This window comes from Anguilla anguilla, chromosome 6 (genome assembly GCF_013347855.1).
Source record: "Anguilla anguilla isolate fAngAng1 chromosome 6, fAngAng1.pri, whole genome shotgun sequence".
NCBI classification, from domain to species: domain Eukaryota; kingdom Metazoa; phylum Chordata; class Actinopteri; order Anguilliformes; family Anguillidae; genus Anguilla; species Anguilla anguilla.
Genome location: NC_049206.1, coordinates 57422884 through 57445412, shown reverse-complemented (window position 1 = coordinate 57445412; position 22529 = coordinate 57422884). Strand labels below are relative to the sequence as shown.

General features: G+C 43.8%; 1 protein-coding gene across 2 annotated transcripts in view; it reads right to left on the bottom strand.

The window, feature by feature from the left end:
• Nucleotides 1-22529, bottom strand: part of mthfd1l (methylenetetrahydrofolate dehydrogenase (NADP+ dependent) 1 like) — a 95049-nt gene that overhangs the window by 50844 nt on the left and 21676 nt on the right. Inside the window, exons 1-9 of one of the 2 annotated variants that reach the window (XM_035420181.1) lie at nt 13265-13608; nt 11236-11320; nt 10998-11048; nt 10795-10848; nt 9362-9486; nt 8838-8938; nt 8181-8317; nt 1453-1564; nt 638-720 (exon numbers count right to left, since the gene is read on the bottom strand). In XM_035420181.1, coding sequence (XP_035276072.1) covers nt 638-720; nt 1453-1564; nt 8181-8317; nt 8838-8938; nt 9362-9486; nt 10795-10848; nt 10998-11048; nt 11236-11320; nt 13265-13503 — 987 coding nt within the window. In that variant the 5' untranslated portion in view covers nt 13504-13608. Of the gene's footprint in view, nt 1-637; nt 721-1452; nt 1565-8180; nt 8318-8837; nt 8939-9361; nt 9487-10794; nt 10849-10997; nt 11049-11235; nt 11321-13264; nt 13609-22529 lie in introns of those variants that run through there. The other variant, XM_035420182.1, reaches the window with a different exon arrangement.

Below are 22529 nucleotides of genomic sequence, written 5' to 3'. Positions count from 1 at the left end.
TTTAATGAAAGCAGCTCTTCAGCTGTGTTAAGAGCATTTTTTATCTGCTCAACGCGGGACAGTGGGATTTGCCTGGGCAGCCAGCTGGTGTTAGACTCTGTCCTCCCTTATCCGAAGTCCTGAAACTGGTTCCATTTATGGTCCTAAAAATGTCTTTTTTATCCAAAACCATTTTTAGAAAATGGGCAAAACTAGCCCGAGGGTCTTGTCCAGTGATATTCACCATCTGCTGTGTAGGCTGGTTTTCATTTTCACCGTGTCAGCTTGGAGCAGTAAATGAACTTTATCTGGCAGGTCCTCGCTTAATCTGCTGAAAGTTACGCGTGACAGATGTGCGGTTGGATGGGCGTTTGTGATGCTAACGTTGCTTCGTTGTCGGCCGCGGGCCCAACGAGCGAATTCGGTGCAGCTGTGCTGTCTCAGTTAAGCCGATTTTGGGTTGTGGGCGTGGTGCTTTTTTTCAAAGTCAGTGTTCTAGAACCCCAGCAGCAATTGTGACATCATTAGAACGTTCAGTTAAGGAAGTTCTAAAATGACGTCTGTGACCTCGCGCCAGTGTGGGGGTTACGGGTGAATGCTGATTGCGTACAGGCCTGGGACCGCGAGCCGGGGGAGGAGGAGGACGGGCGGGCTGTACCTGGATCCTCAACGCCGCGGCCAAAGATCCCACGCCCGGCGCCACGGACATCTCCACCGCCGTACCCGCTGCCCCGAGCTCCTCTGGGAAAGGAAAGAGAAGGAGAGAAAAACGCAGAGTAAGAGTCAGGTCTTTCTTTTCTGTCTTTCGCCAAAAAATTTTTTGTTGGTTTATTAACTGTGGACTTGAAGGTGAGTGTGATATCTTCCTGAGACCTGGCAGAAAAATGGTTTAAATATTTTAAATAAACAAAAATATTTTGCAATGAAAATATTTTCAAAAATAGTATTTATTTTATTTTTTATTGAATGTACCTTGTTGTGGAGGTTTCAGAATAGTAGAATATATGGTTCTTGAAATTAAGACCAGAGAATGATGTCCCCTACAGGGGACAAAAATTAATTGCTGGGTCTCAGGAGGATAGATGGGATAGATTTGAGGTGTTTGGGCATGGCCAGAGGTGTGCGGTACCTGACACTAGTGCAGTGAGGTGTTTGGGTGTGGCAGAGGTGTGTGGTATCTGACACTAGTGCAGTGAGGTGTTTGGGCGTGGCAGAGGTGTGTGGTATCTGACACTAGTGCAGTGAGGTGTTTGGGCATGGCCAGAGGTGTGCGGTACCTGACACTAGAGCAGTGAGGTATTTGGGTGTGGCAGAGGTGTGTGGTATCTGACACCAGAGCAGTAAGGTGTTTGGGCGTGGCAGGAGGTGTGTGGTACCTGACACTAGAGCAGTAAGGTGTTTGGGCGTGGCAGGAGGTGTGTGGTACCTGACACCAGAGCAGTAAGGTGTTTGGGCGTGGCAGAGGTGCGGTACCTGACACTAGAGCAGGGCCGCAGTTGATGACAGCCGCCCCGGGCCGCACCCACGCGGGGGGTACGCTCGCTCGTCCTGCGCTGGCCAGCACAATGACATCAGCCTGCAGGACCTGGGGGGGGGGGGAGAAAAGGTGATGTCACCCAAGCAACCCATGCTAAATCACCACTTCAATTACCATCCAGAATTACCACTTTCAGTTTACCGATGAGTTTAGGCGGAAAAAACCAAGATTTAACCTGACATCAAAAGTCTTAAATCCCTGACTGACTACTTCTTCCAAGACTAATTAACCCTTTGAAGAGTAGGAATGTTTTTTTTCAAAATACCTAAGTCAGTGTTCTAGAACTCCATCGCTTTCAGTCACCAGCAGTGGTTGTTGCACCAGCGTTAGAATGTTCAGTTACAGTAAAAACATTCTAATCACATATTTTTGATCTCACACCTTAAAGGGTTAAATACAACGGCATACGGAAATTAAGGGGTCCAAGCATCAGGTCCCCCTACAAGTGAAGTCAAGTCATGGCACACACAAAGACATTTCACATGTTTTTATGACTAGAAATTTGCAAAGTTAAATAGTGTCATTCCCCCGATTAAGCAAGTAATTGTCAGATGGAACCTTGGACCTTCGGTTTTGTGGATTTATGACTTAACAGACAGCCCCACCGAGGAGTTTATCAGCCATCAGCAAAGGCAGATAAAGGACTGTTGAGACGTGGTTGGCCAAGCAATACTAAAACCCGAAGCATTTACCATCGTTATCATTCAGCTCATGTAAACCAGTGGTTCCCAAACTCAGCCCAGGCCCTAGCAACCCCCCACCCCCCCGTGAACGCTGGTTTTTATTCCACCCATAATCGCAACACCCAGAATTTTAACAGGCGGTTCATTCTTCTCACCTTGCTTATTTGGGGGATTATTTACCCTCTTAAACCACATCATGTCAAAATAGCTATGCAAGCCATGAAGACTGAAAGTCCCATGGAAAAATAAATCCTGTGGGTGCTTTTGCGCCATTTTGCTAACAAATAAACGGGTCATTTTTAACTGATCAAATTTAAGACTGAGGTGAATCATTAGGCTCCTAATTGGTGAAAGTGTGGACACCTGGCCACAACTGAAAGACAACGCAAATGATAATGAGCCAAGCCTGCATTGTGTTGATCAGTTTAAGAGGAAAAATTATGAAAGAACTTAAACACATGTTCAGCAATTATCAAGCATAGTCTTTAATTTGATCCATTTAAGAATCTAATTCAGAAAAATTAGCAGCTTGTTCAAATTCTGGGACTGAAATTGTGGTTGGAACGAAAGCCAGCATAGAGTAGGGGGCCCTAGGACCAAGTTCGAGAAGCACTGATGTAAACAACTGGCAATGTTAGCATAGTTACCTCTCAGCTCATTTAGACCACCTTATTACCATAATCATCTTTCTTTAAAAACATACTCAGGACTCAGTTAGCATTTTAGCATCATAGAATTGTAATGAAAACAGTTGACTTTCAACTGCCTGAAATATTAATTAATTTAAGTTCACTACAAGTATTGTAATTTAACTGCTCACCACAAGCATCCAAACATGCTACCCACACCAGTTGATTCAATTCCAACATATTTTAACTTTTTAAAACTTTCACCCTCAGAAAACTTTATCCATCATTGACCCAAGTATGTTCTGCGCTCAACCAAAGAACCGAAAATTCATTTCCAAACACAAACTCCTGTGTACTCTTTTCACGTGCTCTGCTGTGCACACTCAGTAATACATACAATAATAATACAATTTTTCCCCCTGAAAACTTAATCCGTCAGTCACCCAAATATGTACTGAACAGAAAAAAATATGTATCAGATAAAGGGAAAGAGAAAATAAATTTCCAAAGCTTTTTAAACGCAAACTTGTGTGCATACTCTTAGACACATATCATAATATCTCATGGTACACAAACTCTGAAACACAAACTCACAGCTTGGCAGTGTGCAATACTTGCATTTAATATCCTCAACTTCACCTGTCATGAATAGCTGTTTCAAAGACGGGACTTTGTTAAAATACTTTGTTTCAGCTATTCAAAATATGAAGGGCACATGAAACGCAATAAAGTAGCCTAAGATGCGACAAATATGAGTCATTATCGCAATTCGGAACACGTCACAATTGTTCTGCAAAACCACAAACCAGGATTAAAGCGTTAAAAGGTGATAAGCTCATTTTAGCAAGAAAAGAAATTTTACATATCATACCGGTTGAATTTTGGCTGCTTTGCCTAGAGAACAGACTTTGTAGTCTTCCCCGGGAATAAGACGGCACAGACAGACCAATGGCTGCAGTGTTCTGTCAGAAATCTTTGAGATATTTCTAACTACTAACTGTAGTTCAGCAGTCATGATCGTTGATGAAGTATCTGTGTAAAATTCTAAAAACATCCGAGAGTCAGTTCAGAGTGATGTTTTATACATATGGCACTGCCCACAGCTATTTTTAACATTGTGATTATACTCTGATTCTGAAGTCATGTTTATTTCAATTAAAGGACTGTGTTTTGCCATTATTAATGGACAGGGACTCTATCGAGGGGGGGGGGGCGGGGCAACCGGGCACATAGTCCCGGGCCCTGGAGGGGGGGGCAATGGTCTGTTAAAGTATGATATATATTATTGTTCCGGGAATAAGATAATAATAATATAATTTTGACCAACTTTTCACCCTGCAGCCTTGTTAATTGATGCCCTCCCCTCTTTCCCCATTCGGTTTGCAAAGCTGACATCACTTTTATTACCTATCAGTCTTTCATACATCTTTTTTTTAGCACACCGCTGAATTTGCTTCTGAGATTACAATAATCACAATACAATGCAGAACTGTCCAGGGTGTATTCCTGCCTCTCGCCCAATGCATTCTGGGATAGGCTGGGGAACTTCCCGCGACCCTGACTGGGAGTAAGTGGGTATAGATAATGGATGGATCGATAGAGAATAGAATGCAAATGAGGGAGCCCTTACTGAAATAACAGACCAGAGGAAAGTATAAAATGAACTGCGAGATGACGCTCCCTAATGTCTGACTGGAGGTTCCACAGGTGAGCATTACTTGACTTTTCATGTTTTAAAATTTTTATTAGCTTTTAAAGGGTGAGGAAAATATTTTACTAATAACCACTGTGCATTCTGTGATGCTCTTTAGAAGTACCCTCAAAAAAGGCTAAACATTTCAAGTACGTATTGAAGTAAATTTTGTCTGCAACTGCAAAATCATGGCTAATATTCCAGTGTATACCCAGCTTAAGTAGGATGTACATTTTATATTCAGTGTATGTGCAGTGTATGCAGTGCCCTGGGCCATAGTACTGCTATATTTTGAATGTTTACAGACCGAGAGAGAGAGAGAGAGAGAGAGAGAGAGAGAACGCGTGGAGAGAACGCAAGCAGCACCGGCCACGATGACCTCATCCATGACATCAGCGCTTGTGATCAGCATCCTGCTGCAAGTCGTCCGTCAGACCTGCGCTCAAGACCCCACAAGTATATTTCTCATCCTGGACAACAACAATTTTGACCAGCAATATAAGCGGATCTTGAAAGATCTCACTGATGCACCTATTCAACTGACGCACGACGGGGTAGGCTTTTCAGGAAGCATACCTCCGAAGGTTAACGAGGCGGGGCATAAAATTCTGTATATTAGTGCAAAGTTTAGTGAGGATACAAAAGGTGAGAAACTGACCTGGGGAGCAGGTAAAAGTGCAGAGGACCTAGCTACAATAGTCAGTGAAATTTTCTCTGGGAATCAAGAGCTCTTTGTCACGGTCGTGTTCCCTGAAATATGCTTAAAGACTATCTGGGGTTACGAGTTTGTTGCAACGTTTGAGGCAAAGTTTCAAGAGCCAAACAAGAATATTGGTGTTGGAATCCCAAGAGTAGAAATCTATTTATTTGTCAATCAAGAAATGATAAATATATTAAGTGAAATAAACAAGACTCCTGTTTCAAATACTAAATGGGGTAAAACCATGAACAGCATTTTCTTTAAACTTGAAGGGAACGAGTTGGTACTGTACTCACCTAAAGAAAACTTGTGGATTCAAAAGCCAGACGTACGTTTTGATTCCGTTTTCAAAGGGTTGCAAAAAACGAAAATTGAGGAAGCTGAAAACGTTACAGTTGTCATAAAAGCTGACTGTGGTGACAAATACAGTGAAAGTAATGTTGCTAAGGCAGTAAGCAGTATTTTGGGGACAAAGAGGCATGAACATCCACGGATTAAAATCGAGCTCAATTGTCCACCTAATTATGCTGAGCAAGAAGAGCAGCTGTCAAATTCTCTAATTAAGATACTTAAAAAAAATCTCAATGGTGCATCCATCTATGGAGAGAAACCCAATGTTGTTGTACACTTATTTATCGATGAGTTTTCTGATAATGTGAAAAGTACACCTAAGACGAGACACAGCACACACTTATATGCAAAGTATATTGGAATGAAAAAATATGATGTATTTCCTGCACATCCCAACACAGTGGGAAAAACACCAATCGAAGTCATCAGATCAGCTGCAGAAGTTTCTTTACAGGTCAACTGCCACAGTAATTTTGAATTAAACTCTCAGTCAAAAAGAATCTGTGGAATGAGCGCTGATGAGATGGCACAGTCCATAAAAAACCTCTTCTCAGATATTGATGGTTCAGCCCTGGATAAAAAACGAATTGAACTGGTACTGTACGCCTGTATTTCTGGTACCTCAATAGGCAAAACATATGTTAAGAGCTTTTTGCATGAACTGAAGAAGCTATACGCGAAACCCATTATTGATGAAGTTATATCCTTTGCTGCATGGTCTACATATGATAATGGCCTTCAATTTACTGTACCCCTGCAGTCAAAATGCGATGCAGACTATATCCTCAATGATAACAATTCTAAGGAACTGAAGTCTATAAGACAGGATATGATCATGTGGCAATTGGGTCATGTAATGTATGCCCATGAGCACAACATATACGGCAGGTTCACTATTCGGACCAAATTGGATGGCACAGAATACATAACATTTCCAGTCCTACCAGCCACAGAATATGGGGTCTACAAGTTAAAAAAATCCTAGAAGCTAGATTATTGACCATGTTGTTACGGGCCCCATTTGTCCAATCAAATGTTGGCTTTGTAGCTGCTGGGGAGGACCGCAGTAGAAAGTAGAGAATATGACAAATTTAGCCCAAGTAGAAAATTTAGCTCATCTGACTTTGATTGAGAAACCACACCAGAAACCTATGAATACAATAAAAGAGTGGAACGATATACTGGGATTGACTGTCTTTGTAAAATGGCAGATGTTCCATTGTCAGTCCAGGGTTCTATTGTGATGTCATGGTTCTACCGTGATGTCATCCCTTTGATGCAGTGTGAGTGTGCTTCAGCTTTGACCGATTTATGCCTATTTGTTTTCTCAAATCTATATACTTATTCATTCAAGTTCTGCTGAGCTGATGTTTCTGCTTAAGGCACCAAATAAAAAAACTGAAAGAAAACTTGAGCAGTTTGATTTGGGAATCACATACATGAGCCTCATTGATGTTTTTCTACAAATCACTAAAAGGATTTATTTCTGAACCATGACAATGCAGTTCAGCGGTGGTACAGAGGGTGGTCTATGGGAAGTCAATTTTTTGACATATCTGTCAAAGATGTTCTGTTCTAAGGAATATCCATACAGTTAATGGTCAGAATGAGATGTCTGTTTTTTTCTATTGATAAATAAATGGTTAGATAGGACACTTGCCATATATATACATGTCTGAAAAAATACACAATTCAACTGTAGCAAAACTTTTACTCCAAAGTGATGCAAATCCAGAGAGCCGCCATTATTGTACTAGATGTGAGCTCTGAACAGATGAGGTGTAAGTCAAACACTTGCAGATCAAATCAAATGTCCAGAGCAAGATTCCACTGTTCCAAGTACAATTAAAAACAAAATCTGGGTTACTTAAATACTACATGCACAAGACGTAAACTTGCCTTTTAAATCAATCTAAACAATTAATGATGATAAAATCCCAAGTGACCCTGTGGCAGTAACTGGTATTACATCACATGCGAGCAGTGACCCAGTAGCACAGCACAAATAGGAAAAAATGACTTCAGATTATTTTCAGAATTAAAATAAACTCTGGCTCCCGGATGAGTACTCATATCAGGGTCCATGTACGTTGCTTTGGATAAGAGCGTCTGCTAAATAAATGTTGTGGTCAGACGTACGATGCTCAGCGTTAGAATAAGCGTGTAAAAATGACCTGTTCAGGAGGCCGATCGCGCCCAGTTTGTAAGCTCACGCTGATGGGACTCAGTTGGCGGTATCTGGGGGTTTCTCCCCCAGTTTGTAAGCTCACGCTGATGGGACTCAGTTGGCGGTATCTGGGGGTTTCTCCCCCAGTTCGTAAGCTCACGCTGATGGGACTCAGTTGGCGGTATCTGGGGGTTTCTCCCCCAGTTCGTAAGCTCACGCTGATGGGACTCAGTTGGCGTTATCTGGGGATTCTCCCCCAGTTCGTAAGCTCACGCTGATGGGACTCAGTTGGCGGTATCTGGGGGTTTCTCCCCCAGTTCGTAAGCTCACGCTGATGGCACTCAGTTGGCGGTATCTGGGGGTTTTCACCCGCGGTAGCCGGCCCAGACCCTGTACCGTGTGACAGAGGCTGCAGCGCGCTCGCGCGTACGATGGCGGTACCTGTTTCTGCAGACTGTCGGTGCTCCAGGAGCTGCTGACCACTGCCATGCCCCTGGCCTGCATCAGGCCCTGCAGGGCCACCTCCAGGGGCCTGTTCTCCCCCACGATCACTGCCATCTTCCCCTCCACGGAGGAGTCTGTCACAAAACCATCAGTCCGTTACAGTGCCGTCAGTCCGTTACAGTGCCATCAGTCTGTTACAGTGCCATCAGTCTGTTACGTTATCATCAGAGTCTGTTACGTTACCATCAGTCTGTTACATTACGATCAGAGTGTTACATTAACAGTCCATTACAGTACTATCAGTCTGTCACATTACCACCAGAATCTATTAATTTACCACCAGAGTCTACTGCATAACTACCAGTCTGTTACATTACCATCAGAGTCTGTCACATTATAATCAGAGTCTCTCACATTACCATCAGACGTATATGCATCTGTTGTCGTGAAAACCTCTTTTTGTGACCCCTATGATATGTTACTTGCATGTACAAAGCTACAACCTTTATCAGGACTTGTGGACAGCAACAACCACATGCAAATGTATTTATCATGGGAGCATTTGAGAGAAAACTTATTTCATGGTGCTGCAGGTACAGCAGGTTGGATCTGCGGGTGGCAGTGACTTCGCGCGCGAGGTCTGGCCGTCCTCACCGTGTCTCCCAAGGAGTTCCACCACCGCGCTGGCGACCGGCGGAACAAAGCTCTCCACCACGTCTCCGCGGACCAGCCTCCCGATGTTCAGGTCTGTCACGCTGGCACACACACACGCATACGCACACACACGCACAACACACACCGTTAATTATTTGGGACAACAATGTAAATCACAAAAAAACCACCAATTATTCAAAGGTCAGAGGTCATACCAAACTCAAATGGTCTGAAAGCCGATTCATCCGATAAGTGTAATGTATCACAATATAAATTTGTAAATGTGTTGCCTTTTTGTAAAAGTGATATGGATATTTCACGGCTGTTTGTTATGAATTTAAAAACACCGCGATGTCTGAAAGCAGTATGTCTAATGTGTCTAAATCACTGCACTTTAACCAAAAATAAAATAACGAACATCATAAAAGAAGCACGGGAAATATTCGACGCGTTAATAAAAAAAAAAAAATTTTAAGGCACGCGACTGGACAGCGCGTTCGAGTGCCGGCTGGCCGCTCGCTCACCCGTCAACGTCCTTCTCTGGTTTCAGCGAGTCGAGCACCCGGCGCGTGAGAGAGGGCTGCGGGAGATGCAGCGCCACGCCGTGCACTTTGCAGTCCTCGTTCAGCTTCAGCACCTCCTCGATTATCTAACAGATACCGGCAAAACGACACGTTTAAAAGACGCGCTAACCCCGCGCGCCGCAACAAACCTGCACCTCACAGTTGGGCTTGACTTTTACATTACGTTTACATTACACTTATTTAGCAGACGCTTTTGTCCAAAGCGTACAAAAGTTGGTTTATCTTTTTTTTCCCTTTCAGCATAATGGAACAAATCAGACGTCACAGTTCCCTGTGGCTCGGGCTTGTCTTTCAGGTAAGTGACCTTTCATTGGTTTACCTGGTTGTATTACCCGATTGGCAAATTAATTTTTCCAGTTAAACATCCAATTTTAGAATTAACTTTAACCCTATAACCCTCTTGGCACTACTGACTAAGTGGCAAAAGGCCAGGCTCAAATTTAACTACAGTGTGAATGTGCTTTGTACTTAAGCAAGCCATCGTTTTTGGCTGGACCGCAACAGCGGGGCCAGCCCTACAAACGCGAATGTCTGTGACTGACTGAGTGACCGAGTGATGAAGTTACACCATTGGTCAGCCGGACAGGTCCAGCCATATATTAGGTTTTGACCTGGTCTTGTTTTATTTAAAAACCCTTCATGGTTTTCAGATTGCAGTAAGGCTGTATGGGCCTGACACTGGGTTTCAATTTACTATGACACTAGCACTTTCCTCTACTCTATTTCTTTGTGGGGGTGAAATTTATTTTTAAGGTTTTCACACTGTCGCTAGAGAAGGTGCATCATATTGCATTAGAAATTTAAGAACATGTGGGGGGGGCGGGGGGGACGGGGGGGCGGAGAGGTGAGAGAAGTAAATGGCATGGGGGTGGGGTGGGGGGCTTAAAATGTTTTGGGGTGGCAGTGCACTATGATCCAAGGCGACCTTGAAGAGCAGTTATCTTCACCGCCCACAGTACTGATTTGACTTAACAGGCAGGCACTTGTGATGAAAATAGCGCCATCTGGTGACTCGGATGGGAAATATGTGAAAGGTCACAGCTCCAGGCAGCTGTGAGCTTGTGAACCCAGTGAACCAATCACCTCTGCCCTTGGGGCTTAAGAGAGAGACACAGCACAGGGCCTGTGAGGTCAGTAGCGTATATATATATCAGCCTGTCAGAGGAATTTTCAGAAAGGCAAATATGTGGATGCTCTCTCCACATGAAAGGATAGCCTGAACTAGCCGGTTTCTACCAATCAAAAAGAGAGCTAAAATGAAATCCTGAACAGACAGAATTTTTAACTACAAAGGGAGCAATGGGGAGCCTGAAAAAAAAATTCTGTCTAATAATACACTTCTCAGTGTGCTGATTTAAAAAAATAAAATTTACCTCATCTTCAGTGCATTCCATTGGCAAACTGATTTGTATGACATCCAGCCCAATCTGGAAAGGGGAAAGAAAATAATAATAATAATAATAATAATCAGAAAGGTTTTTAAACCATTGTGTTCATTTGTGAGTTTCCAGCACTTCGAAACAGAAGGTTCCGGAAGACAGGTAAACAGAGCAGAGGCTCAAACGACACAACTCACCTTCCCGGCCAAATTCTTGTTAACCTCCACCAGGGCGTCATCCTCCCCAGCCTACGGGGACGACACAAAACCCAAGACAACTCAAAACGGGATGCAAAACACGGGAGCTAGCCGTTCGTTCGATCGCTGTCCCGACAGCCCCCCCATGTCAAGCAGGGCCCGGGCGGCAGTGTTTTCAGAACTCGTTATACGAAAGAACACAGGACGCGCGCGGTCTCGGAGAAGCCCACGGTCTTACCTGGATGATGGCGAGTACAGGTTTGAGCGCCGGGTAGCGCTTCTGTAAAGACGTGATCTCCTCCTTGGTCCTCTGCATGAGCTCCCTACCAGAGAAGAGCGCTAACGTTTACACTGGACTGGCTCGAAAACCCAGAGACGCCTTTCACGGTGGAAAAGCGAGAGATTAATTCTGAAAACAACAATTTGATGCGATGTACCTGCACCAAAAAGGAGAGCCTTGCCTATCCAAACATCACTTTTACACCAAAAAAAAATAAATGTTATGCAAATAAACAACAACAATAATCAGCCCTGGGTCGAAGGTACAGTCATTCTGAAATCAGTTCCTCCTGAATACAGGTAAACATGTATTGTGAGGTGTACTGTGCGTCTGGTGTTGCATTCACATTAAAAGCGTTTTGGAAATGACAGATAATAAGATGGTGACCCCCTTGTCTCGCAGAACAGCCGTTAAATGCGCTGGATGTCAAACACACACGGAGCAGAGTCTAGGGGACTGCAGAGCCCGTTTAGCTGAATGAAACTGGGATCTGAAGAGTTAAATCCTTGAAGGGATCTGAGAATTTATGGGCTGGGAGAACCCTGAGAACGTGATAGCCTTGGAGGAACAAAGGCAACATAAATGCTGAACAAAATGAATGTGATAAAAAAAATACTAACAATGATAGGCCTGCCTGACATCTGAAACATTGTGGGCCAGTTTCGCAGAGACGGGTTAAGTCTAGTCTTATAGGCCTAAATTCTATTTTCAGTGGGGGAGTCTCCATGCAAAACTCTGTTTAGTCCAGGACTAATCTTAACCTGTGTCTATGAAACGGGTCTTGTAAGTGCAATACAATGGCGCCCATAAACGCTGAAGTCAAATGCAAGCAATTGCAGACCAGTGGAATTAAAACCTACAGTTAATCGTTTTGAGTGCTTATTTTTTGAAAGCATGTCTGTGCCTATCTAACAATGATTAAAAGGGAGACCGTGATATATGCCGTTTCCAGCACTTTTTTTTTTTTTTTTAAATTTAAAAAAACATGTTTGTTTTAAAGGTGCCGTTTAAAAACAGCGAACAATTTTTATTTGTACATAACGTGGGACTGTTTTATATCTTGGCCATAGGGACAGGTCAACAAACCTGGCTACCACACTAAGCTACTGTGTTATAATCTCCAAGCCTGGCGCTTGCAAAGGGGGTTGGCTGCCACGTTGCTACACTCAAGGGTTAAAAGGAGAGGGCTTCCGAACAGCTGAGGGAAAATGGCGTAAATTAACCTTGTCACAAGTATAATTAAGTCACCCGCAATCCCAGTGACAATTCCAAACAAAAAACGACGCAATTGTGTTTTATTATTATTATTTATAAGTAACGTAGCACATAGAAAACACAGTGGATTTCAAATAAATGTGCAAATGTTGCAAGGCAACGTGAACAAAACACTTAATCTAGCTACTCTTTAGCTAAACGATGTTGCGTGTTGATGTTGCTCGCTGCAAGCAAACACGTGTTCATTAGAGTTTTATAAAGATCGTAAACCTACTACAACGAGGGGGCACGTGATGTGGGCGAAGTAAGAACATCAGAATATTACATCATCTGACCCCCACCCATTCGAAAATATTAATTCCACGAGGGTGACGGGCTCGCTGCCAGTTAACATCTACAGCGCACATTTTCATATAAATATAGGTCAACATTCGTAATTCGGAGCGCCTCGTGCTTCAACCAAACAATAAACCGAGTAACGGTTCCACTCGTTGTGATAACTCAAAACTAGTAGATAGTAAATAGCGAGCACGTGTTTCTCACAGTAAGTCATAAAAGCGAATGAATGAAATACTTCAGTTAGCATTCATTTGATTGGGTTACGCAGCATGCTAGCGCACGAGACTGCTGCAACTTGTGGATCAGGAAGTGGCCGGCTCTTTGTGCTGACCTAGTACAAGTAGCCTACAAATACAGTAGAATGACACAAAAGTAACTCCGATAACGAGGAAACCTTTTAAACGACATAAGTTACATTTGAGAAGAGTCTTACCTGAGAGATATGTCATACGACGAAGCAGCGGCTTGTTCATGGTGTTTTCCGAATTTGACTGCCGCTCCCGCAGACCTACCGCCGCCGCTAGAACTGCCATCCCGGGTGAATATGTGGCTGCTACCGACCCGCACCGATGTCCCCTTGGTGGCAAAAACTCTGACACCGGTTCGCGGCCGGCTCACCGATCCAGTGGGAAAACCACGGCAAGCGTTGCGAAATGCGCCGGATAATCTCATGGTTATACGAGGAAGGCTCTAGCAGTGATATTGCGAACGTCCAGGAAGACACAGATGGCTACAGATGCATCTACACCCCAGGCAGTTGTGTGTAGCAAGCCACAATAAGCGTCAAGAAGCGGCGCTAGCGGAAGCGAGCAGGCGTGTTCAAATCGCAACTGCTTGCCTAGACACGAACACGCTATTTTTGCCGATGATCTCCAGTAATTCACAAATGAATATAGACTCAGGTCGGGATTTTCATTATAGAACATTTGGTTTTTAAAACATTACATTTAAATATGAGAGAAGCCCAGGCTACAGGTCACACATTAAGGTGCATATATAGCTTACACCTCATGTAAAGATGATAATCATCCTATTAAAACTTTCAAAAAGTAGCCTAACTATTTGAATAATTTAAAAATCATTTGTGAGTCACTGGAAATATTTGAATGCCAATCAGTCTCACAGTTCCAGTTTAATTTTTCTTTTGAAATGTTAAACTAAATGGAAATACATTCGACTGGGCTACCGAAAACCGGATTCAGACTATTGTTATAGAGATACGTTCAAAGACCATTTTGGGATTTGCATACATTCCATTTTGTGAGATCAGCGTTTATAGCCTAATTGTACAACTGTGTGGCTAAGTATGGTTTTCATAAACAATTTGTCGATCTAAAACGAGAAGAGCGAAATAATGGAATGTGAACACGGGTGGAAATGAATCTCCTGTAATACTGAGTCGATAAACTTGATCCAAACGTTTAAAGACAAATCTGTGTCCTGTAATGACCCCAGTCTAATAAAAACCACCGGGTACCGTCACTGTAATGATGTAAATTGGTGAACTGCGTTCTCCAATCTCGGTCTGATCACGGTCAGATCATGTGCCAATCGGTCCCTCTCTCCAGCTCTGATATCTGAAGAAGCAAGCCCAGTCACATTAATGTATGATCACATTCGTGCATGACTTAATTTAAATAACAACATTTTCCAAATCATTACCGGACATTTGAGCATGGTGTGCCGGGGTTTCTCGTTGTTCAGCACTTTAAAAAGTTGTCTAAACAACTCAAATCTCCTATTTTGAGTCTATACTAGTTGTGATTTTGGTCACAGTTTGAATTAAAGGTTAACTCAAAATTGAAACAACAGACCGGGAGCCACAGGACACCAGCAACCACACACCAGTAGCAGCAGAATCCTAAGCAGGAACACTACCCCTGTGTCTGGGTAGGACTTAACTCAAAAGGGGCCTCCAAAGAAAATTATGCCTCCAATAGTTTAGAGTGGGTCCCAGCCACAGGCTCATCAAAGGCGGGACTCCTAAATCCCTGGGGATGCTATAGAAAATGTTGAAAATCACCACCATGTTACAATATAAGACCGATGTATCTCTTTTCATCTGTTACATGAAATACATGAATACTGTAAAATTTACGGTGACTTGCTGGCAGTAATTAGCTTGTAAGTTACTTTAATACATATCGCAGAATGCTTACTCTAATTGTTATTACAGAAATAATTTCAGTAATGTAATTGTTATTACTGTAAAGATACTGCGAAATTTAGGTCTTGGGTTATTATCATATTTTAAAATATATAAATATGTCTCAGTTGATCTTTTCGGGTCGAGATGTATGCTCGCTGGTATAAATCCTAAACACATTCTTATTTTACCTATAGGCCTATATAAAATGTACGGACATTTATTTTATTTATTTATTTCAAAATGACCGGACTACTTCAAATGAATCCCACAACTTCAGTTTTCCGGATACAGTGACTCGTTAATACCAGTCCGCGCGAAACTAAAAAAATCCTGCCATAACGGCAGTCCACTGACTTGACTGGTCGCGCGAGGTGCGCCGAAACCACCTCGACCTCATTCCAGAGTGATGCCGTTATCAGGTAAGGCAATGCAGGTTCAGATCTAAACATAGTCCTGTTTTGACCATGTGCCGATGACGTTAAAGGCCTCGCTCCACGGAGAGCTGATGTAATGAATCTTTCAAAAAGACAATACTATGACTAGAACTAGCTAGTTCTTGAGGAACGCCCCAAGACTCCGCGAGTAGTAACAGTTCTGTCATGGCCCTGTGTTCCTGTCTGCGTTTTCCCTGTTGGGCCAGATGGCGGCACTTCTGTTTTGTGTCCTGCTCCCCCTGTGTTAATTGTATGATTGTTTTCAATTGTTCTATTATTGATTGCTGCTTGTCTCGTTTTCCCTTCCCTTTCCGTGGCCTGATTGTTCATGGTGCCCTCCTGTGTCTCGTCAGTGTCTGTTCTATTTAAGTTTCCCTCTTCCTTGACTCAGGTGCTGGATCCTTGTGGTTATGTCTGGTTGTTTGTGCTCCCATACTTCATGTACCTGCTCTAAGTGTTCCTGCCTATGTCCTGGTTCCCTGGTGTTTTGGATTTTCTGCATTTTCATTGTTCCTGCGTTCTGTAGTTTTCCTTTGTTGTTGAAGGTCGCCCTGCAAGGCTTTTTGTTCTTTGTTCCCTCGTTTAAGTAAAGTCTTTTGTTCTCATCATTTGGAGTTTTTTGTATTTTTTCCCTCTGCGTTTGGGTCCCAACCCCCCACGCATCCTGACAAGTTCCGCTTTTTGAAGGAGCCGAAAACTACTCAATGACGGGCGGAGTAGAAATTCGTTTATTTTCGGATCTTTATTTAGCTCAACAAAACCTTGACGCCTAGTATGCATAAATACCACACAATTACCTGGAACAGAGTGAGAAAGAAAGAGAAAAGTGGCCCAGAAAGCACTGGGGGCTTCCTTATAGGGTTTACCCCCAGGTGCTCTCAATTAGAAAGGGGTGCACCGCATACACTGGCCGACTCCTGTAACTACAATAAGAATAAAACAATATTAGAGACAGTCGTCACAGTACACTGCTCCACTTGCATTGGTGTACTTGACTTGTCCATAACACTCCCCTCTGTAGGGGCTTTGGCAAATGGTTAGATATGCATCATATACATATTGAACGGTCTGCGAGGATGTTGTTCTGATGGGCGGTGTCCGACCGATTGCGGTGGGCCCGGTCTGAGCCAAGAATGGCAGGGCCTATTTTTTGTCCCAGTCCAGCCCTGCCTATAGGCCTATATAAAATGTACGGACATTTATTTTATTTATTTATTTCAAAATGACCGGACTACTTCAAATGAATCCCACAACTTCAGTTTTCCGGATACAGTGACTCGTTAATACCAGTCCGCGCGAAACTAAAAAAATCCTGCCATAACGGCAGTCCACTGACTTGACTGGTCGCGCGAGGTGCGCCGAAACCACCTCGACCTCATTCCAGAGTGATGCCGTTATCAGGTAAGGCAATGCAGGTTCAGATCTAAACATAGTCCTGTTTTGACCATGTGCCGATGACGTTAAAGGCCTCGCTCCACGGAGAGCTGATGTAATGAATCTTTCAAAAAGACAATACTATGACTAGAACTAGCTAGTTCTTGAGGAACGCCCCAAGACTCCGCGAGTAGTAACAGTTCTGTCATGGCCCTGTGTTCCTGTCTGCGTTTTCCCTGTTGGGCCAGATGGCGGCACTTCTGTTTTGTGTCCTGCTCCCCCTGTGTTAATTGTATGATTGTTTTCAATTGTTCTATTATTGATTGCTGCTTGTCTCGTTTTCCCTTCCCTTTCCGTGGCCTGATTGTTCATGGTGCCCTCCTGTGTCTCGTCAGTGTCTGTTCTATTTAAGTTTCCCTCTTCCTTGACTCAGGTGCTGGATCCTTGTGGTTATGTCTGGTTGTTTGTGCTCCCATACTTCATGTACCTGCTCTAAGTGTTCCTGCCTATGTCCTGGTTCCCTGGTGTTTTGGATTTTCTGCATTTTCATTGTTCCTGCGTTCTGTAGTTTTCCTTTGTTGTTGAAGGTCGCCCTGCAAGGCTTTTTGTTCTTTGTTCCCTCGTTTAAGTAAAGTCTTTTGTTCTCATCATTTGGAGTTTTTTGTATTTTTTCCCTCTGCGTTTGGGTCCCAACCCCCCACGCATCCTGACAAGTTCCGCTTTTTGAAGGAGCCGAAAACTACTCAATGACGGGCGGAGTAGAAATTCGTTTATTTTCGGATCTTTATTTAGCTCAACAAAACCTTGACGCCTAGTATGCATAAATACCACACAATTACCTGGAACAGAGTGAGAAAGAAAGAGAAAAGTGGCCCAGAAAGCACTGGGGGCTTCCTTATAGGGTTTACCCCCAGGTGCTCTCAATTAGAAAGGGGTGCACCGCATACACTGGCCGACTCCTGTAACTACAATAAGAATAAAACAATATTAGAGACAGTCGTCACAGTACACTGCTCCACTTGCATTGGTGTACTTGACTTGTCCATAACACTCCCCTCTGTAGGGGCTTTGGCAAATGGTTAGATATGCATCATATACATATTGAACGGTCTGCGAGGATGTTGTTCTGATGGGCGGTGTCCGACCGATTGCGGTGGGCCCGGTCTGAGCCAAGAATGGCAGGGCCTATTTTTTGTCCCAGTCCAGCCCTGCCTATAGGCCTATATAAAATGTACGGACATTTATTTTATTTATTTATTTCAAAATGACCGGACTACTTCAAATGAATCCCACAACTTCAGTTTTCCGGATACAGTGACTCGTTAATACCAGTCCGCGCGAAACTAAAAAAATCCTGCCATAACGGCAGTCCACTGACTTGACTGGTCGCGCGAGGTGCGCCGAAACCACCTCGACCTCATTCCAGAGTGATGCCGTTATCAGGTAAGGCAATGCAGGTTCAGATCTAAACATAGTCCTGTTTTGACCATGTGCCGATGACGTTAAAGGCCTCGCTCCACGGAGAGCTGATGTAATGAATCTTTCAAAAAGACAATACTATGACTAGAACTAGCTAGTTCTTGAGGAACGCCCCAAGACTCCGCGAGTAGTAACAGTTCTGTCATGGCCCTGTGTTCCTGTCTGCGTTTTCCCTGTTGGGCCAGATGGCGGCACTTCTGTTTTGTGTCCTGCTCCCCCTGTGTTAATTGTATGATTGTTTTCAATTGTTCTATTATTGATTGCTGCTTGTCTCGTTTTCCCTTCCCTTTCCGTGGCCTGATTGTTCATGGTGCCCTCCTGTGTCTCGTCAGTGTCTGTTCTATTTAAGTTTCCCTCTTCCTTGACTCAGGTGCTGGATCCTTGTGGTTATGTCTGGTTGTTTGTGCTCCCATACTTCATGTACCTGCTCTAAGTGTTCCTGCCTATGTCCTGGTTCCCTGGTGTTTTGGATTTTCTGCATTTTCATTGTTCCTGCGTTCTGTAGTTTTCCTTTGTTGTTGAAGGTCGCCCTGCAAGGCTTTTTGTTCTTTGTTCCCTCGTTTAAGTAAAGTCTTTTGTTCTCATCATTTGGAGTTTTTTGTATTTTTTCCCTCTGCGTTTGGGTCCCAACCCCCCACGCATCCTGACAAGTTCTGCTTTTGAAGGAGCCGAAAACTACTCAATGACGGGCGGAGTAGAAATTCGTTTATTTTCGGATCTTTATTTAGCTCAACAAAACCTTGACGCCTAGTATGCATAAATACCACACAATTACCTGGAACAGAGTGAGAAAGAAAGAGAAAAGTGGCCCAGAAAGCACTGGGGGCTTCCTTATAGGGTTTACCCCCAGGTGCTCTCAATTAGAAAGGGGTGCACCGCATACACTGGCCGACTCCTGTAACTACAATAAGAATAAAACAATATTAGAGACAGTCGTCACAGTACACTGCTCCACTTGCATTGGTGTACTTGACTTGTCCATAACACTCCCCTCTGTAGGGGCTTTGGCAAATGGTTAGATATGCATCATATACATATTGAACGGTCTGCGAGGATGTTGTTCTGATGGGCGGTGTCCGACCGATTGCGGTGGGCCCGGTCTGAGCCAAGAATGGCAGGGCCTATTTTTTGTCCCAGTCCAGCCCTGCCTATAGGCCTATATAAAATGTACGGACATTTATTTTATTTATTTATTTCAAAATGACCGGACTACTTCAAATGAATCCCACAACTTCAGTTTTCCGGATACAGTGACTCGTTAATACCAGTCCGCGCGAAACTAAAAAAATCCTGCCATAACGGCAGTCCACTGACTTGACTGGTCGCGCGAGGTGCGCCGAAACCACCTCGACCTCATTCCAGAGTGATGCCGTTATCAGGTAAGGCAATGCAGGTTCAGATCTAAACATAGTCCTGTTTTGACCATGTGCCGATGACGTTAAAGGCCTCGCTCCACGGAGAGCTGATGTAATGAATCTTTCAAAAAGACAATACTATGACTAGAACTAGCTAGTTCTTGAGGAACGCCCCAAGACTCCGCGAGTAGTAACAGTTCTGTCATGGCCCTGTGTTCCTGTCTGCGTTTTCCCTGTTGGGCCAGATGGCGGCACTTCTGTTTTGTGTCCTGCTCCCCCTGTGTTAATTGTATGATTGTTTTCAATTGTTCTATTATTGATTGCTGCTTGTCTCGTTTTCCCTTCCCTTTCCGTGGCCTGATTGTTCATGGTGCCCTCCTGTGTCTCGTCAGTGTCTGTTCTATTTAAGTTTCCCTCTTCCTTGACTCAGGTGCTGGATCCTTGTGGTTATGTCTGGTTGTTTGTGCTCCCATACTTCATGTACCTGCTCTAAGTGTTCCTGCCTATGTCCTGGTTCCCTGGTGTTTTGGATTTTCTGCATTTTCATTGTTCCTGCGTTCTGTAGTTTTCCTTTGTTGTTGAAGGTCGCCCTGCAAGGCTTTTTGTTCTCTTTGTTCCCTCGTTTAAGTAAAGTCTTTTGTTCTCATCATTTGGAGTTTTTTGTATTTTTGCCCTCTGCGTTTGGGTCCCAACCCCCCACGCATCCTGACAAGTTCCGCTTTTTGAAGGAGCCGAAAACTACTCAATGACGGGCGGAGTAGAAATTCGTTTATTTTCGGATCTTTATTTAGCTCAACAAAACCTTGACGCCTAGTATGCATAAATACCACACAATTACCTGGAACAGAGTGAGAAAGAAAGAGAAAAGTGGCCCAGAAAGCACTGGGGGCTTCCTTATAGGGTTTACCCCCAGGTGCTCTCAATTAGAAAGGGGTGCACCGCATACACTGGCCGACTCCTGTAACTACAATAAGAATAAAACAATATTAGAGACAGTCGTCACAGTACACTGCTCCACTTGCATTGGTGTACTTGACTTGTCCATAACACTCCCCTCTGTAGGGGCTTTGGCAAATGGTTAGATATGCGTCATATACATATTGAACGGTCTGCGAGGATGTTGTTCTGATGGGCGGTGTCCGACCGATTGCGGTGGGCCCGGTCTGAGCCAAGAATGGCAGGGCCTATTTTTTGTCCCAGTCCAGCCCTGCCTATAGGCCTATATAAAATGTACGGACATTTATTTTATTTATTTATTTCAAAATGACCGGACTACTTCAAATGAATCCCACAACTTCAGTTTTCCGGATACAGTGACTCGTTAATACCAGTCCGCGCGAAACTAAAAAAATCCTGCCATAACGGCAGTCCACTGACTTGACTGGTCGCGCGAGGTGCGCCGAAACCACCTCGACCTCATTCCAGAGTGATGCCGTTATCAGGTAAGGCAATGCAGGTTCAGATCTAAACATAGTCCTGTTTTGACCATGTGCCGATGACGTTAAAGGCCTCGCTCCACGGAGAGCTGATGTAATGAATCTTTCAAAAAGACAATACTATGACTAGAACTAGCTAGTTCTTGAGGAACGCCCCAAGACTCCGCGAGTAGTAACAGTTCTGTCATGGCCCTGTGTTCCTGTCTGCGTTTTCCCTGTTGGGCCAGATGGCGGCACTTCTGTTTTGTGTCCTGCTCCCCCTGTGTTAATTGTATGATTGTTTTCAATTGTTCTATTATTGATTGCTGCTTGTCTCGTTTTCCCTTCCCTTTCCGTGGCCTGATTGTTCATGGTGCCCTCCTGTGTCTCGTCAGTGTCTGTTCTATTTAAGTTTCCCTCTTCCTTGACTCAGGTGCTGGATCCTTGTGGTTATGTCTGGTTGTTTGTGCTCCCATACTTCATGTACCTGCTCTAAGTGTTCCTGCCTATGTCCTGGTTCCCTGGTGTTTTGGATTTTCTGCATTTTCATTGTTCCTGCGTTCTGTAGTTTTCCTTTGTTGTTGAAGGTCGCCCTGCAAGGCTTTTTGTTCTCTTTTGTTCCCTCGTTTAAGTAAAGTCTTTTGTTCTCATCATTTGGAGTTTTTTGTATTTTTTCCCTCTGCGTTTGGGTCCCAACCCCCCACGCATCCTGACAAGTTCCGCTTTTTGAAGGAGCCGAAAACTACTCAATGACGGGCGGAGTAGAAATTCGTTTATTTTCGGATCTTTATTTAGCTCAACAAAACCTTGACGCCTAGTATGCATAAATACCACACAATTACCTGGAACAGAGTGAGAAAGAAAGAGAAAAGTGGCCCAGAAAGCACTGGGGGCTTCCTTATAGGGTTTACCCCCAGGTGCTCTCAATTAGAAAGGGGTGCACCGCATACACTGGCCGACTCCTGTAACTACAATAAGAATAAAACAATATTAGAGACAGTCGTCACAGTACACTGCTCCACTTGCATTGGTGTACTTGACTTGTCCATAACACTCCCCTCTGTAGGGGCTTTGGCAAATGGTTAGATATGCATCATATACATATTGAACGGTCTGCGAGGATGTTGTTCTGATGGGCGGTGTCCGACCGATTGCGGTGGGCCCGGTCTGAGCCAAGAATGGCAGGGCCTATTTTTTGTCCCAGTCCAGCCCTGCCTATAGGTCTATATAAAATGTACGGACATTTATTTTATTTATTTATTTCAAAATGACCGGACTACTTCAAATGAATCCCACAACTTCAGTTTTCCGGATACAGTGACTCGTTAATACCAGTCCGCGCGAAACTAAAAAAATCCTGCCATAACGGCAGTCCACTGACTTGACTGGTCGCGCGAGGTGCGCCGAAACCACCTCGACCTCATTCCAGAGTGATGCCGTTATCAGGTAAGGCAATGCAGGTTCAGATCTAAACATAGTCCTGTTTTGACCA